At 48.4% G+C, this 18,182-nt stretch overlaps 1 protein-coding gene across 1 annotated transcript; it reads right to left on the bottom strand.

Annotated features, from left to right (window-relative positions):
* Window positions 1-31: 31 nt before the first annotated feature.
* On the bottom strand, window positions 32-17,917 carry camsap1a (calmodulin regulated spectrin-associated protein 1a). The gene is made up of 21 exons (XM_076013863.1): window positions 17,418-17,917; window positions 16,628-16,855; window positions 11,816-12,078; window positions 10,526-10,687; window positions 10,362-10,442; window positions 9,467-9,499; window positions 8,095-8,236; window positions 7,540-7,679; window positions 7,348-7,444; window positions 7,130-7,256; window positions 6,890-6,975; window positions 6,470-6,554; window positions 4,723-6,343; window positions 4,099-4,614; window positions 3,887-4,023; window positions 3,580-3,788; window positions 3,372-3,437; window positions 2,818-2,905; window positions 2,592-2,713; window positions 1,748-1,866; window positions 32-1,659 (listed from the first exon to the last, which is right to left on the bottom strand). Exons 2-21 carry the CDS (start codon window positions 16,851-16,853, stop codon window positions 1,369-1,371), a joined length of 4,611 nt encoding a protein of 1,536 aa, XP_075869978.1. The 5' UTR covers window positions 16,854-16,855; window positions 17,418-17,917; the 3' UTR covers window positions 32-1,368.
* Window positions 17,918-18,182: the final 265 nt, after the last annotated feature.

The raw sequence follows: 18,182 nt of genomic DNA, 5'->3' as shown, positions 1-18,182 counted from the left end.
GTGGGGCGACAATTTCAACAAGCACACACGCTCAGTGAGAAAATGTACCTAGGTGCATTTTATTTTGTCTTTTCAAAATAAATAAACATAAATATAACACGTTAAAATAAGACTTTGAACACCTCTGCGACAGCCTGCAACAGAACCTCGGAATAGTGACTGCTTTTGTCGTTAACTTATACGTAAGGTACAAAAAATACTACTCAGAAATGTACAAAATGCAGCAAACATAAATATATATATATGTATATCAAGTATTGTGCAGTCGTCCCCTTCCCCTCAACACACATACAAACATTACACCAGCTGCTGACGGCCACGACGGGGTAATTATTCTTGTTGAGCGGCCGAACGTCGGATTAAAACAGTAAAATTGTTCATCTCACCTGAACTCTGCGGGCACATGAAAGAGCAGCAAACATCCCAGTAGCATAGCTTAGCTCGTTTTGGTTTCGCAGTGAGAGCCGATTACAGATCTCAGGCGGCTCGTCTTGTACGTGTTGGAGTACGAGTATGAGGTTAATACAATATGACTTACTGCTGGAAAAGGTTTAAAATAATGCACTGAGCGTCCCCGTCCCCCACCCCCCACCCCCCACACCGCCGCCAGCTGTAAACACACCCTTTGTCTTCCAACCGTGGCAGCAGCTCGCTGTCTCTGAAGGTAAAAAAAAAAAAAAAAAAAAAAAAAACAGACAGCCGCAGACGTTAAAGCATAATCAAAGTGAGAAAAACCACATTCAGAGACAGGATGGCCTCACAGCGTCACCTTCAACGAGAACTCACGTCATACATCCCCCTTGATAACACTGGACTTCAACCCTCTCGCCATAACATCCATACTTCCGTTAAAAAAACTCCCTCTCCGTCAAAGCACTGACTAGTAGTTATAACATGTTTATAAACGCATGTTTGTTTTTTTTGCATGAATTGAATCAGAATCATTAATTGATTATTTTTTTGTTTTTTTGTTTTTTTTTAACAACACACTGAGTTCATGTTCACGTCCTACCTGTAGTTGCACTTGGTATCAGTAGTCTGCTCGCTCCTCTACTGAGCGTCGATTCAGTTCTTGACTCAGAGCTGCTACACCAGAGTCAGTCTGTCATCACTTGTGCCTATTCTCGGTGGGTTTACTTTCAAAGTAAAAAGACGAAAAAGAGTGACATGCAGAAGAGGAAGCTAACAAGACTAGAGAAATAAAATCAAGGATTTTTTTTGTGGGGGGGGTTCAATCTGCCACAAATGAGACTTGCTAAACCCCCACCTTACCGAGTCGCTGACCTCACGCGAACCTTTGTGGATGTCATTGGGTCCGGCCCAACAGCATTAAAAGTAAAGACACAGCGACGGAGAGTTTTCCTCTCCTCACTTCCTGCGTGCGCTCCCCGGCCTCTTGACCTGCCAGAGGTGGTTGTGGATGGTCAGGGCGTCCACGCTGACTGACACAGACTTGGCCGGGATGACGGTGAACTGCTTGCGGTCCGAGCTGTACTTGTACAGCTTGTCCACCATCTTTGCGCTGATGGCACGCGGCCCCGTGCCGGTGAACTTGACAATCTCCTCCGTGTCGGGCGAGTACGAGTAGATGCCGCGGAACTGGCAGCCGCCGTCCCGGAAGAGGATGATGAGGTGATTCGACTCACACTTTTCCAGCTCCTGCAGGGGGGAGGAAAGCAGTGAAGCATGACTTGCAAGTATTCAAACAAGTGCTGCGTATATTAAAGGCCAAGGCAGAGGCACCGACCTCCAGAACAGCATTCTTCTGGCTTTCATTCACTTTTCCAGCCAGACAACAGTGAGCGATGGCATTGATGATGATCGGCTTGTTCGACTTGGAACTCGGCTCCTTGAACAGTTTAGGACCTTGTGAAAATAAAAAGAAAGAAAGAAAGAAAGAAAGAAAGAAAGAAAGAAAGAAAGAAAGACAAAGAAAGAAGGAAAGAAAATAGCAAAGCAATTGGTTGAACTGATGAGAAAAACCTTTGGAAGAATATAAACCTTATACTTATGCTTTTAACTGTGGGTAACTGGGTTAATCCACCATCCATCCAGTCTACTCCAGTCGACTTTACTCACGAAATTTCATCTTTTTTAACGTCGACTTTATTGATGAAATTTTGTCTTTTTTACGGCAACTTTTTTTTTTTGCGAAATTTTGACTTTATTCATGAAATTTCAACTTAAAACTCGAAATGAAAAATTCAATAAAAGTCTCCTTCCTGTAATATTTTTTTCTATTTTTGTGGCCCTAATCCTCTTTCGTAGCTAATGTGTTTGGACATCACCAGACGGGTGATGTCCAAACACATTTGGTGTTGATTAAACTCTCTGGTACAGCAAGTGTGACAATAAGCAGGATTTCTGATGATGACAGAGTCTTGAGTAAGTTCAGTTAAGCACAGTGTTGTGCAATAATAAAGTCATTGAAGAAAGCAACTCAATAGTCAGTCCACATATTTTATGGTATTTTGGGTGCAACATCTTAATGGAGTGTTGCCACGTAACAAACAGCGCACAGAGAAAAAAAAAAAAACATCTTAAGAAAGAACACGTTAAAGTTCAGCTGAAAATGCTCAGTGTCTTCTGACCATTGTACTCCATGGAGGTGATGGAGGAGGCGATGGAGCCGTTCTCCCAGTCCCTCTCCATGTTCCTGCTGGATGCTCGGCTCAGGCCAGGGATGGACTCCATGGAGCACACGGAACCAGCCCTGGAGGACACGTCAGTCATCAATCATCAGTCACCAGTCGACCAGCGCCACCCATCTGTCACATATATCCAATGTCCCTGGGCGTGGACGCAGCAGGCTCTTACCTCTGAGACTCCGCCCCTCCGGAGATGACACTGTCCGCCTCGGTGGCCAGAGAGAGCGTCGATCCCAGGTGGCTGCAGCTCAGGTCGGCTGAAAAACACAGAAAGATGTTGACTTCACTCGAGAAAATACAGCTTTTCATGTTAAACAAAAAAAGGGCGGGGGGCGGGGGGGAGGGAAGACGTAACAAAAACAGGACACAACTCAGTCAGTCCCATATTGTGGCCATTTTTCCCAAAGAATTCTGTGAAACTTTTAAGACTTTTATTGTCATTGTACAGATTGACAATAATAACGTTGTACTAATAATACAATTATTGTATTAATAAGAATACAATTATAAAGGATGGACTTTTTTAATTTTCGAGACTCAAGACACATCGTTAGATAACATTGCTAAACTGAACACTGCATAATATGGGACCTTTACTTAAGGTTAGCTTTTCCTAACCTTAATAAAATAAAATAAAATAAGATAAAATAATATATTTGAAGGAAGAAATATGGGCAATGTATGGTTGACATGACATCATGCAGAGCAGGTTGGAAGGTTCACCTCCCCTGCTGCTGCCTGCTGCAGAGCCCTGGGCTTTGATCAGCACGGGCACCTTCTGAGGTTTACCTGCGTGACACACACACACACGTGCACCCACACACACACACATAGGGTGACCGCATACGGATGAAGTGCACGGTGTGACGCTGCGCATCACGCAGACGACGGCCGAGCGTGCCGCGTGTGGAAGGCAACGTCAGATTCTTACGTGTGGTGGAGCCCTTGGAGAGGCTGCTGTAGCCGTCGCGGTGCAGCGACTTGGGCCTGCTCCGCCTGGATTTGGTCCGGGGGCGGGGCTTGGCCAGACCCTGCTCCTCCATGAGAGCCTGCTGCTTCCTCCGCAGGTACTCCTGCTTGATGAGCTCCCGCCGCGCCTTCTCCTCCTCCTTGCGAATGCGATCCTCCTCCGCCTTGCGCCTGGAGGAGGAGGAGTCGTTAAGACAGGCGGCTGTCTGACACTTTTGTTTGTGTGTTTGAGTGTGTGTGTGTGTGTGTGTGTGTGTGTGTGTGTGTACCTGGTCTCGTCGCGTTTCAGCTCGCTCTCGGCCTCTTGCTGCTGTTTGCGCAGTCGGCTCTCCTCGGCTTTGCGCTGCTGCTTGAGGAGGAAGGCGGCGCGGCGTTTGGCCATCTCGTCCTCCGCCTTCTCTTCATCCTGGAAGATAAACGTTGTTCCGTGAGCTTCACAGGGGCATCGCAACGGCTAAAATTTCAACACACACAAGCGCACCTTGAAGAAGAACCCCAGGACGTTCCTCTGCTCGGGACCGCCGGCGGCGGCGTTCTCCGCCGGCTCCCTCAGCTCCGACAGGTCGACCTCGATCAGCTGACCTTTGACCCTGGCGTTTTCTGCTCCGCCGAAAGCCTCTTTCCCCGAGTCGGTGACGTCGCTCTTCTCCTCCGCCTGCGACGGAGACGTGGCGGCGCTGGAGGTCACCTCCGACTCCTCCGCTTCCTTCCTGGCGGCTCCGCCGTCCGGGACTCTGAAGGTGGAGTTTCTCTGAAGGTTCCTCTCCAGTCTGGAGGCCTCGGCGGTGGCGGCGGCGGCGGCGGCCACCTTCTGGTCTTCGTTGCACTTTCCTTGAGGGCTGAGCGTCACGCCGTCCCCGCTCTGCTTCCGCTCCGAGCCTCTCCTGCGCTGGCTGGAGCTCAGCTTGGGCGGGCGGCGGGCGGGGGCGGTGCCGCTGTCGCCGATGTCGACGAAGTGGACGGCAAAGCGCCGCGACTCCGAGGCGGAGGGCGGCGACTGCGGCGGCTCGTCGGGGGCGGCGTCAGCATCGTTGGCGTGCTCCTGAGTTGGCGGTGGTGGTGGCGGTGGTAGCGCTCGCGCTGGGGCTGGCACTGGCGCTGGCACTGGCGCTGGCACTGGCGCTGGGGCTGGCACTGGTGGCGCTGGCGCCGGAGGCGGCGACACCACGTGCTTCATGAGCAGGTCCTGCTGCAGCGAGAGCTGCATCATCTGCTGCTGGATGGAGGAGATGGCTTCGTTGAGGAGGTCGATGGAGTGCGAGCGCTCGCCGCCTCCGTCCGGCTCGTCGCTCAGCCTGTTGTCGCCGTGTCCTCGGCCGGCCTTCGCCTGCACCTTCAGCACCTCCAGGCAGGAGTCGTCCCGGCACGACTGGACCTTCGCTCGGCGCCGGTCGGCCATCTCCGCCGACTCCGAGTGCTTCATGGGCAGCGGCAGCGTGTCGCTCCTGCCGACGCCGCCGCCGCCCTTCTTCACGATGTTGAGGAAGGCGGCCTTGCCGAGCTTCAGCCGCTGCCGCGCCGACAGCGTCTCCACCTTCTTCTTCTGGTGCTCGATGGCCCGCCGCTGCTCCTCCAGCTGCATGTGGAGCTGCAGCAGCTCGGCAGGCACCGCCGAGGGACTCGGCAGGGGGAACGGCTCCTTGGCCACGCGGCCGCCGTCGCTCTTCAGCTGCCAGGGGGGGCAGGCGGTGGCCTCGGAGCCGTCGGGCGTGGTCTTCTGGGAGCTGCTGGCGCTGGAGAGGGCGTCGCGCAGGCCGAGCTTCAGCAGCTTCCGCTCTGCGAAACTGGTCATGCGGACGCCGGCGCTGACCGAGGCGCTGCAGCTGCTGGCCCAGGAGGCGGTGCTGAGGCAGGGGCTGGAGCGCCCGCTGCAGCAGTCCTCCTTGTCGTCGCGCTCGCTGACCTTCAGGTCGTCCCTCAGCTTCGCCGACTCGCCCTCGCCAAACTCGCACGCCGCCGGCCGGCCCCGCGCCCTCCTCGCCGCCTCGCGGCTCAGCAGCTCCGCCGCCGGCTCCTCGTCCTCCTCGTCCTCCTCCAGGTCGGCGATGTCCGAGTCGGAGTCCAGCCCCACCTCCATGCCGGTGGAGAAGGAGCTGTGGTGCTCCGGCTCCTCGGACAGATGCAGGTAGAAACCCTGCGGCTGTTTGTGGCCCGACCAGGACAGCGAGCCGTCGGTCGGCGGCCGGAAGGACTCGGCCTCGGGCGTGGAGGCGTTCGACTCGGAGCTCTTCCTCTGCGAGCCGCTCGGGACTTTCCTCGCCCCTCGGCCGTGACTCTCGCCGCTCTCCTCCTCCTTGTTCAGGCTGATGCTCTTCTCCTTGGCCGTTCTCGGGGCGGTGGGCATCAGCGGCTCCAGGTAGTAGCCGTCGGCCTGGCAGGGGGAGCGGCCGGCGCTCCTGGACGGCGTCGCGGCGCCGCCCGGCACTTCCAGCTCGTCCTGCTCCATGTCGCTGCCGAGGCGGCGGCGGGGGAGCGCCGCCGGGTGGATGATGGCCACAAGCTCCTCCTCCTCCACTTCCTCCACCTCGTCCTCGATGTGCACGTGGCTGAGCAGGCTCTGGCCGCTGAGCCTGTGCTGGTGGCCCGGCCGCAGCAGGTGCTTGGGGGTGGCGCTCGACAGGCTGGAGGCCAGGCTGTCCTTGCTGATGGTGCGGGCGAGGCTGACGCCGTCGGCGTCGTCCTCCAGCGGGTAGTGCAGAGCGTAGGGCACCGGCTGGGACACAGGCCTGGGAGGGAGGGACGAGGGCGGGGGGGGGGCAATAAATCAAGTTATGGCAACTCTTTTCTTTTGCAGCTGCACATTAAAAATGAGTCATTACATGTAATAACCCCAGAAGGCCGACCGCTCTCACCTCGGCCTTCTCTCTGGCCAGGCCAGCACTGATCCGTGGTGCTGTCCATCTGGACGTGCCACAGAGTTGGATCTGTTTCGCAGCTCTGCACACAGGAAACACGACGAAATAATGTGCCACACATATTGCATATTGGCACTATGAGGGGGATTCACACAGAATTTCTGGGACCATCACTGATATTGTGCTACTGGACGCACATTAGTAATTAAAACAAACAGTAATTGCTAAATAGTTTATTCAAATCAAAAGGCATGAGACCCCTCGTGGTGTCCCTGTGGTCTATAGTTGCAGCTGCTCACTGTCAAAATGTCAAATTACAATTTAGCCTTACAACTGACCCCAAATAAACAGACTAAAGTGACAAAGCATCACTTCCACAGTCTACAAGTGCATTCAACCTCACATTCTGTACAGTACCTGAAGGGCTCTCCTCGTCTGCTTTCTGATGCCTCTGTCTTAGTGGCAGCAAAGAGTGAGATGGGCTTAATGAGCTTGGCTTAGGGCTGAAAGAGAGAAAGGGAAAGGTTTGCGTTGAATATTACATACAGATCAGAATTTAGAGGCAATGTAACGTGCGATGATAATTTCTAGTGAGAAAGAGCAAACAGGAACAGCTCATGCGTGAAAGCGTTAGTAACACAGTTAGGGAGTAAATACTTGAGGTCAGGGCTGGAGGGCAAGGTCAAGGTGTCAGCGGAGTTGGATGTTGTCAGGAAACTACGCTTGCCGATGTTGGAGACACAAACGTGCGATCGCGAGCCCTTAGGCTGCAGCAGCATTCTCACTGGAGACGAAAACAACAAAGCAAACAAAAGCTGTTAGAAAATGGCAATGGAAAAACACACAATTTGAGGTGCATGATGTGTTTGTCGTACCGTCTCTGACTTCCTGAAGGTCTCTTGGCTGTACGAAATCTGGCTTCACGACTTCGAACCACCAAAAGAGCTCAGCGATGAAGACCATCACATTGTTCTGTTGAAGGTGGAACACAGAGAAGTGACAACCGAGCCTGCTTTCCAGTCAGACTAGGACAGCAGGATGGGACTTTTCTGGTTGTTTTTTTTTACCTTTAACACTGGTGGAGAATATAACAAGTCTTCAGGCCTGAGATAGAAGCATTTGTTCAGGTATTCCTGGGAAAATTCCTTGAGCAGCCGGATGTTGTACACGCTGTCTGCTATGGAGGGAACCTCCTTCAGACAGATATCTGCGGGGAGCACGAACAGCAGGTGGCTTCAGTAGCTGCGTTTCCATGACACTTCTTCGCAAAATGAAAGCGATAGTTCTAAAATTTCGACAAAGGCGGCTTGCAGGCGTTTCCATTGAATGGTGTGAAGCGTGTGAGTCGTAATTCGAAGAGAGGTTTTCGAAGTTTAGGCTTTTCCATTCCCAGTTTTTTATTGCAATATTTAGGTTTTGCGTAATTCTAGGGGTAATGGAAACGCAGGTAGTGTTACATGCAGCTATTCATGAGTGACGACAAACAGTGAAATTGGCTTCGAAAAACCAGACTTAAAAGCATACCTACTCCTATCAATGAATTCCACAGAAATTGGAAAAAATTGCTTCAATTTCTCCAAGTTTTTGGACCACGCGGCTCTGAAAACCAGTTGTTGCCGTACCTTCCAGTCTGATGAGCTCCGGGCAGTAGAAGTGGATCACGGCCAGCAGCGCAGCGCCATCGCACACGTCCTTCAACAGGTCATCCAACAGGGGGAAGTGCTGCAGCGTCCGACCCGAGAGGTGATCTCTCCTGTAGCGCACCTGCAACCGGGGCACAGGCGTGAGCGCGGCTCAGTACAGCACGTTCATGGGATCACCGTGTACTGCACACAAAACACCATTAACTTCTCTAAATGTCCTGTTACAACATTGTAGCAACACATTTCTTAATAATAACATAATAGGACATGAGATAACTGAGCGCACAATGTGCCTGTATGTGCCACATGACACCAGCGTGGGTAGACGTCTGGGCAGGAAGTGTGTTATACGGTGTTACGCAATTAAATTTGAACTGTTTTTTTTTTTTTTAATTATCTGAGCTGGATCGAGACAGCAAGTTGCAGAGAGTGACTGACGAACAAATGTGGATAATTACTGCGAAAAAAACCCACAAAAATTAGTGATGCAAAACAAAAGCAAGGAAAGAAAGTTTGTCGTTTCTTCATTTGCCAGTGAAAGGGCTCTTTGTCACCCACGCGCTGCTTGCCTGAATTGGTTTACACATCATTAAATTTCATTTCTGGAAATGCAACGCTTAAAGTGAACGTTTCTAATTTTTTATTTTTTTGCCTGACTTTACTTGAAGACAAATACACACACACACACACACACACTGGGGCTGTGCGATTAATCGATTTTAAATCGAAATCGGTCAAGATGATCTTAAAATCGATTTTTGCCTCTATTTACAAAATGTGAAAGTTTTGCACTTTATTCATTCATCGTTGTTCAAGATGATAGAAAAAAACTTGATGTTTGGCGAAAGACAGTTAAGGTTGTCACTTTATCCACAGGGAGATTCATTTGTGTTTGGTTCTTAAGTTATCACTTTATTCACAAACAAGGGAACTTCAGCTTTGTTCATGAAGAACCTGTTCATTTTCAATTGAAGCTTGGTGAAAGTGAGGTCCTCACTTCATTAATCCCAAGGGATTCATCTTTGTTTGGTCAGGAAGACTGTGAATGTTGTCACTTTACTAAACGGAGGATTTCAGTTGCACTTCATTCCCAGTGGGGAAATGTAGTTGCTATTTTTCTTAAAAAAAAATAAAGATGAAATATTTGAAATAATTAATTCTATTGTCTTTTGTAGTTTTACCAAAAATAATGAAATTAAAAATCGAGTTTTCAGAGAAAAAAAAAATCGGCATTTTATTTTTGTCCAAAATCGCCCAGCCCTAACACACAAACACACACACACAGACAGACACAACACGGACAATGACACACGATCACAGGGGGAGACGGACAGCTAGCGGTTGCACTTACAGGTACCAGCTTCCAGTACCATTTGGAGGGAGACTAGTGTCCAAGAGGCAGGGAGGGTTGGGAGGGTTATGGGAAGACACAAGGAGGGAGACCAGCAGACAAGTCAGAGGTCGAGGGTCACGCATTATGTCATGTGATTATCCCCCCGTGACGGCACGGAGGCGGACCTGATATCGAGGGGTTTTCTGGGGGGGGGGGGGCAGGGCTGGGGTGAGGGTTAGACAGAGAGTTAGGAAGGTTTGGCAAAGAAGAGAGACAGGCTGAATGGTTTCGCCGTGTTTGAGATTAATGCAACAGTGCGCCTGTGCATCCCCAGCAAAACAACAGTTATAGCTGGTTCCACTTCGGCCAAAAGCATGCAGAATACATTGTTGCACAGCGACGCCAAATGTTTCATCCCCGAAAACCAATGGGAGCGCTGGTCAAAAGCAAGGAGAACTAAACTGTTCAGTCTGTGAATGATGGATCGGGTGCTCATCAATTCACAGAGGAAGCGTCATCAAAAGGAATGAATCAACAAGAGAGAGAGGCAACAAGAAAATGCAGTATAGCATCGATGCAGAGGGAGTATCGTCATGAACATAATAAGCAGACACTCTGCAACTCATTAACAAATGAAACTAGGTAAGTTCATGTCATTGGTCAGTGTTGGTGTTTTTATATTTTCACAGACAAGAAAAGGGGATGTTTTGGTCTCCCCATCAGTTGACATTGATCTATTGTTGTTGTTGCTGAGATGCCGTCAGCGTAAGCATTCGTCATACTGTATTTCGAGAGTCAGAGTCAGAGTTCCAAAGTGAAAAACTGCTTTAAATCCACCCCAAAACGTAAACAGCCATCAAGGGGTAGAAGAGAATGCGAGACGCGGCTCTGGTGGCGCCACGCAGGCCGCTACCTTCTGGTGACTGGGCGACTCCAGCAGGTGGTGCTTCATCTTCAGCTCCTTGGCGGCGATCTCCCTCATCTTAATGTTGACCTGCAGCAGCCGGACCCCGCAGATTAGCGTACGAGGAAACGGCCGAGCGGCTAACTCCAGACTCTCTTTTTGTCGCTCCGTACCTTGTTGATCCAAAAGAGCATGGCGTCTTCCAGGTCGAAAGGCATCTCCTTGGAGGCACTGAAGTTGGAGAAACGCTTGACGCTGGACACCACCTTCTCCGTGCTGATCATCTCCACGACGTAGGCCATCATCAGGGCGTCGATGAGGTGGATGTGGCAGCTCTGGAGAGACATGACAACGTTTGTGTTCAGAAATTGTAAAAATAAATAAATACAAAAAAAACACACACACACACATACATATATATATATAAATATTAGGGTTGTCAGTCGCTTAAAATCTTTAATCGCGATTAATGGCATTAGTGTCCTGAGTTAATTCACGATTAATTGCACAGTTTTTTACCCGCTCCATATGTAACTTAACAAGATATGTATTGTGTTTCTTTTTCCTCTAGGCAAAATTGGAGAAGATAATAATAATTCCTTTGTGCCCCTTCCTACAGTTTTTTTCATGCACCACCACCCCCCCACACACACACAAATTTGCTTCGCTGCCCCCCCCCCACTTAGACGTGACTCTGCGCCACTTTGAGAAACACTGCTTTAATGGCAAGACTAGTAAAGCGTTTTAATAAGGGCAATTACAGTCACCTAACTAAGACTAAAATGGAATCTGCAGTGCGGTGACCCCACCAAAGAGCCCTGGAAGGCGGCCGGGTTTCAGACCACATGGTATTTTGGTATCACGTTATGCACGCAGTCTAAGAAATACTGACTCTGCAATCAATGGAGCTGCTCCATCACTGCATTACCATGGAAACTGGGTCGAATTTCATGACCGGAGAACGCAGAGAGTTTTTATGAGACCATCTCTGCGCTATTGCTGCATGACTCATTCACTGCTTTTCTTTCGTGCAAATGAACTGAAAGTAAAGCAGCAGGATGCAAAATGAACAATTTGGGGGAAAAAATAATTCTCCAAGCTTGGAATGTGGTTCCAAAGTTCCAACGTTAAGCCAATTATCAGAACTAGTGGAGCAGCGCTGCATGATAATTTATTCTGCCCCCATTAAAAAACAATTTTTAACAAATGATAATAACTTCCTTTATAAAATACTCAGCGTTAGCATCATCCTATAACTGTGTTTGGAATGGGACAAAAACCAGGCAGCTGCAATGAGTTTCACAGTGTCTCCACTGTCTGGTCGACCACTGTGACATCACAAAGGGCTGGTCTCAAAACTCCAAAATGTGTGTTTTTGCATACACTCTCTAAAGAGGGGAAGAAGCAAAGTTTTGCATAAAACTTTGACTAAAAAAGAACACAAATGTGCACCATCCACCCACCATCTTGATGGGAGCCGAGCTCAGATCCAGGTCGGAGACGGCCGTGTTGTCCATCTGCAGGACATAGATGCCCTTCCTGGACAGGGCCTGGAGGACAGACTGGTGGCTGTGGAGGGACGCGGCCTGCTCGGCGTGCAGGATGAGGCCGCACACCCTGCAGTAGAGCTCCCCGGAGAGCAGCAGGCGGATAATGGGGGGCTTGATGTGCTCCTGGTCATACTGGTCAGTGTAGAAGGGGTCCCGTAAGTCTGCAGGGATGTGATCTGGAAAAACATATGGTAAAGCTTTGTAGTACGATCCTTGTAATAAGCATTTTTAATAGGTAATAAGGACCCCATAAGCTGCTTATTGACATTAGTAAGTGTTAATAACACTGATTTAATATAGTTAATATGAGATAACTATGCACTTGTTTACGGTTAATTATGCTTTTTGCAGCTAGCGGATCTAAAGCGAGAACAATACCTTATTATGGCTAATAAATGGTTTATTATATATTTATCAATGGCTACAATTGACTTTGACCTGATGAAATTTGAAGAAAAAAAACGCACAACACAACTGTTCAAAAGACACCCAAAATTGTTTTAATTGCTGCATGAGGCATTAAAGGGTACTTATTACCTCTTCACTGATGCTTATTACAAGGACCTTAACGCTTATTACTGTTAATAAGCCTCTTATAGGGTAGTTATTACCTATTAACTAAGTAACGTGTATACCCCGAGATAGAATGAGAGTTGTTTGTTTCCTTTGACTTGTGTTTTAAATCACAAAGCGCATCGCAAATCGCAGCTTCATTAGCGCACGTGTCCGGCAAAGCTCGGCCATGTTACATAAGAGAGGGCAAACACTTTCAAGGTATTAGACTGTCTAAGAAGACGCACTGAGACAAAGTTGGCGGTTGCGCCGCATGCCGCACGGAGCAGCCTTCAAGGCCCTGTGGACGAGCTGGAGGCTTTATGGCAGTGAGCCGCGGGACTTAGCGGTGACACTTAAGCTGATGGTGTCGTCCCGGCCAGCGGGGTGGTTTCCTGCTCATGGGAACAGACATGGGGCGGCTATTTTTAAATGCCTCGGGCCACGTTAATCCAGAATTAAGGCGCTGGATGTCTCTCTTCGAGTAGCTGGTGATTTAGGTTGGAATAAACGAGGGGACTGAGAGGGAATTCTGAAAAAGGGTAACTTGGGTCAAAAAAAAAGTTAATCATTTGCAAAACCAATAAATAAATAAATTCTCGAAAGGTCTCACATTGCACTTGATCAACATTTGATGGATTCCTCCCCCCGTCCCCCCCCCCCCAAAAAAAAATGCTAATTTACCCTGTGGTTGCAGTCTCCAGCAAAAACATTGGGTTTTAGCTCAGCTTTAACCTCCATGTGTTTGGAGCGGTGCTGTTGTGTGTGTGGGATCTTTAAGTATTTTGGGTTCTCCCTGCTATTCTCACATATTGATCAGTGGCTCCACCCTTTTTTTGAATGAATCAATGATCAAAGCTTCACTGACCCTTTCCATCTCACATCAAACAATGAAGACCATAACTAGTAGCGCACACACGTACAGCAACCTCAGAGCTACACTGTGCATACAACGGAAACAGGGCCCTTTCCTGGAACGGACTTCCCACAGTTTGCGTCTCACTCTCGGCTGCGGCCATATGCTCACAAGAATTCTACTTTATGCGAGACGTTGCGCGTTTTGCAATCTTCACAGGACTGTCTCAATGTGGCATTTTTAAGATGATGATTCTTAACAAACACTGCAGACAGCGGCTGACATCTCTGATATCCCTTGCTGTCACTTCCTGAGCTCTAACGAGACAAGCAGTCCCAGGCTTAATTATTGTTCAGCCATGGATCATTATTTTCCGTTGGCATTTAAAGGATTGTTTTAGTTCTTTTTATTTCAGTGGATGAGTAACTAGGATTTGGAAAAAAAAAAAAAAGTGATTAACATTTTACGGCCTTAAGAATTTATGGGTACGAACGATCAGGCTCAGCTGCCCCCGAATGCCCCTCCATCGTCCATGGTTGCCATGGTGATGGGGATGGGGATGCCAGCATGGCCTGAGGTGGGGGCTGGGCTGCTGTCCCGTCTCCTCAGTGGGAGCTGCTCATTGGACGGTTTTATAGGTCCTGACATCAGGAGAGAGTGTGTGTGTGTGTGTGTTCGGATGGTGTGAAGAATTGGAAGAGCAGGGGGAGGTTAGGCCTGCGCTCTAATCCAACTTGCTAATACTACTTAGATATTTATTATCCACCTGATCCAAGCATTAAAGCCCAGCCCAGTGATTGTGTGTGCATGTGTGTGTGTGTGCGTGTGCAATGATGTGTGTGTGAAATCAAGCGGAGGGGGCGCAGGGAGAGGCAGACACATGGTGAGATTGATCAACAGATCTCTCCCAGACAGTCAGGACAGGGAAGTGCAGATGGTGCAGGTGGAAATGCAACTGCATTTCTTCCATTGGAAAAGAATGAAGGAAAAATGTACCCTGTTAAACATCAATAGTATTTTTAGAAAGTCATACGGAAAGTGTAAGCGTGGGGGCAAGATTTTCAAACATGACTGTTTAAACCACATGTCCATCGCCTACAAACGGACCAATCAGATTTGAGTATGGAATCCAGTGACATTTTAAGCCGGGCTTGCAAGAAATTAGTCTCACATTTTTTTGCCAAAGATTGCTGCAAAACAGTTTGAGTTTGCTGCACCATGAATGAAGCCGTCATGACTCTGGCCGCAATAAAGGGGACGCAAGCCTTCAGGTCCAAATCCCATTAAACACTTAAACATGTGATCGGCTGTGATGACTTTCACACACGCACACACACACACAAAATGCAGGCCACCCAGCGCTACAATGTTGGAGGGCCACAGCTCTAATCTAATAGGAGTGTTGTGCTTCTTCTTCGACCTCGGCGCTGACTGTCAGTGACCTGAAACTGGATCACAGTGCGCCAACACAACACAGGAAAACACTGACACTGACTTGTGGATACTCTTTGGCCCCTGTACGGCTTAGCTAGTGGTTAATCTCTGCAAGGTATTATTATTATTATTATTACTATTGGCAAATTTCATCTGATCTTTTCAAAACTTTATGGTTAACCACAAACTTTACTGTGACGTTTGTGTTACAAAGATTGCATAAAACTCAGCATATCCACAGGTTTATCCTGCCTTTGAATCAAAATAAATCTATTACTCTCCATTTTATAGAAAAGTGACGAACTCTAGCTAGCTATAGGTGTGACACAGATCAGGGAAGCCACTAATAACCTCACTGCTAAATTCAGGGTAAATCTTGTCAAAATGTGGAATGAAGATAACAGTTTATGTTTGTTTGTGTTTGTTTTGTGCGTTTATTCAATTAAAACTACTATTTGAGAGCCAAGCTGTGGTTGACATGTGCCACCGTCATGTATACAGGAAACTGTCAATGTCACGGAAGCTGCTTCACATGGACGAGATAGTGAACAAACTCAGTCTTAAGCTCCATGAGACATCTAAGTAATCTTGGCACCCTCATGCCAGCAGGAGCGAATCAGATTAGGAAAGCAGGAAGCCTGGCAGGGAGACTGTTTATTATGGGCACGTTGTTCTAGAACAGCGCAGTATTGGGTAACGCAGCGTTAAAGAGGTCCAGCAAAGCAGGGCTGATTAATGTCGGACTAGTGCTGATACAGTGCGGAGTCACTCTTTTCAACGTGTGCACACGTGAGATTCATAATGGATGCTTGGGCTTTTCAAGCTCTGCTGTGTGGTTGAACCACCTCTGAATTTTATAGTTGCAATCTACTGAGTCATCCTCCCCAGAGCAGGGCCTGCAGGACAGGAAACACTTACAGTCTGGTTTGGACAGTAAGATGATTACGATGACAAAGGGCTTTTACATTAACAGCAATCGGAATCTGCGCCCAATGACTCGTTGTTGTTTTGGTTTTTTTCAAGCTAGAAGATAAAATTTGCGGCTTGCGTGAGGGAAAGCAGCGGAGGTCCTGCTCACACGAGTGACACCAAAACCCACATTCAGGGAATAATTTAGCCCACATTCACTCACCACCCTGGACGTGATGTGTGGAGCGAGCGTTTTTAATTGTCCAAGTGGCTCTCGTCAGAGCGGGCGCGGCTAGTGACCTGTGCATAAAGGACTTTGTCTGATCGTGAGACGTCAGCCGCGGCCTTCACTCGCAAGCTCAGAGGTCCAGACTCCTTCTGAGCTTCTGTTGTTACATAATCTGCATGATATCTAATAACGCTGTGAAGACAACTCTGTCGCGGTCAGCAGAAAGTTTTGCAACTTTAAACGCGTGATACTTTGCTCGATTCCTTTAGTTTTGGTTTGATTTATGCTTAAACATTCTGAAAGGGACGTATTGTGACTACTGTCAGCTCTAACTCCAGTGGAGCAGCCTTGCATGCCGAGCCAGTAATAAAACTTGACCTCCTGAAAACAGCACATTTGTACCTCTGTTTACAGCCTTTGCCCTAAATGTTTGTTTCAGCTTCCTGCTAAAACACTTTTCTAGAGTTTGGAAAGGGGCAAACAGGGGGGATGTTGTCACTAAACTGGAAGAGGTAGAGGGGTGTCCCTTGTGACATCACAAAGGGATGATTTGCAAAAACTAAGTATTTTGGATGAAAGGGGATCTTTGAAGAAAATTGCAAAACAAATCAATTAAAAAAAACTCTAAGACAAAATGACTTTTGCAAACAAATCAAGTAAGATAAACAGGCAAGTAAACATACGACGTGTGAGTGAAACAAAACACGCAGGCACACACACAGACACACACAGTCTCAGGCCTTACCTGTGCCATAAGCTTTGGCGAACAGCCAGCGGAGATTTGCGTCTATTTTGGCTCTGGCAGAGTCATACAGTTCCAGAGGCACGACCTGAGCCTCCATGCCTCCTCCTCCTACACCTCCCCCTCTGGCATCATCATCATCATCACCATCAGCTGCTGCTGCTGCTGCTGGTGTTGGTGGTGCCCTCCTCCAGGTGCTGTCCCTGCCAGCACCCACATTGACATCCATCCCTGCATGGTAGATGCAAGGAAAAATATGATTGCCAATCCCAGCCATGACATCACCGAGATGGAGAACAACAACCAGGGCCTGTCCCACTGTCAGGCACCTGCTGTGCTGATGAATAGTGAGGTGTTGGGGGGTGGGGATGATCAAATGTCTCTGTTCGCGTCGTTAAAACCAAGTGCAAGAGCAGGTGTTGCCAATTTAAGCGGATGCGCCACCGAATAGAATCACATTTAATAGATTGATAGGATATCTGCACATTGTTTTAGCTGCTGGTCAGCTGCTGGTGTGGAGCAAAATGGGAAAATACCCACTGTGTGCTCGGTAGACACTGCCACGGTCTTAATTAGCTCGCCAGGAAGAAAGAAAAAAAACAACGAATAGTGGCATCTTCAAACGATATATATATATTTTTTTTTTTTTTTCGTGAACGTCAAAACGAAAATGGCTAATTAACTAAACTAGACGGAGCCCGACCTGCAGCGTTTGAAATACCACAAGCTAGGTTAGCTAGCTAAAGTCGCGCGCAGTGCGGTTTGAGTACAAATGGCACAACAAAAGGCTCACCTTCTACGAGCTCATTTGCTCCTCGCCGACAGCTCTCGCCTCCCGAGGTGGATGTGCTGTTAAAACATGCCTGCCTGTCTCCTGCTTCCAGCCGGAATAATAACACAGGGCTCCTCCCAGCGCGGCCACTCAAATCTCTGGCCTCTCAGGATAAAGCTGCGGCTGGCGGCTGATGGTCGTTAATCCAATAATAATAATACAGAGGGTTGGAGGGGAAAAAAATCCATTTGGCAAGCATTTTCCAGTGTGATTTCGAGGAAATTAATTACGTCTGCATGACAGCTGTCTCGGAGCGTGGCTGTCACCGTCCCGCGGTCGGATGGCTAGCCGGTGTAACGGTGCCTGCCTGGCCAGCCCTGTTGTCGGAGCCTGTCTCTATGGGGACGATTGTTATCCCTTGCCCAAGGGCTGGCTGGCAATATGACGGCCCGCCTGCTGGGGGTGCTGTTGCACAGCAAAAGCCCCACCGCTTTCGACTAGTGAACTTTCGACTGCTATGGTGAGTTTTCGCTGGTGTACGGTTGATCAAATTAAGCGGGATTGCGGCCTGAGAGGGACAATTTATGTCAGAAAGGAACCTTGATTAAAAAAAAAAAAAAAAAATGAAGTTACCTTGAATCGTTCGTTCGTTCATTCATTTCAAACACAAAAGAACAACAAAAGGTTCATTTTTATTCGCCACGTTTGTGGGTTGTCTCAGTAGATGTTATGTAAAAGTCTCAGGTTTGCAATGTTTTTGACGGTTCTTGACGAAAACCACACCTG

The sequence above is a fragment of the Nelusetta ayraudi genome, unplaced genomic scaffold (genome assembly GCF_046127955.1).
Source record: "Nelusetta ayraudi isolate G7.1 ecotype Tasmania unplaced genomic scaffold, CSIRO-AGI_Nayr_v1 ptg000160l, whole genome shotgun sequence".
Taxonomy (NCBI): Eukaryota; Metazoa; Chordata; class Actinopteri; order Tetraodontiformes; family Monacanthidae; genus Nelusetta; species Nelusetta ayraudi.
Note: the sequence above shows the minus strand (reverse complement) of the source record. Positions and strands in the feature narration are given on the sequence as shown.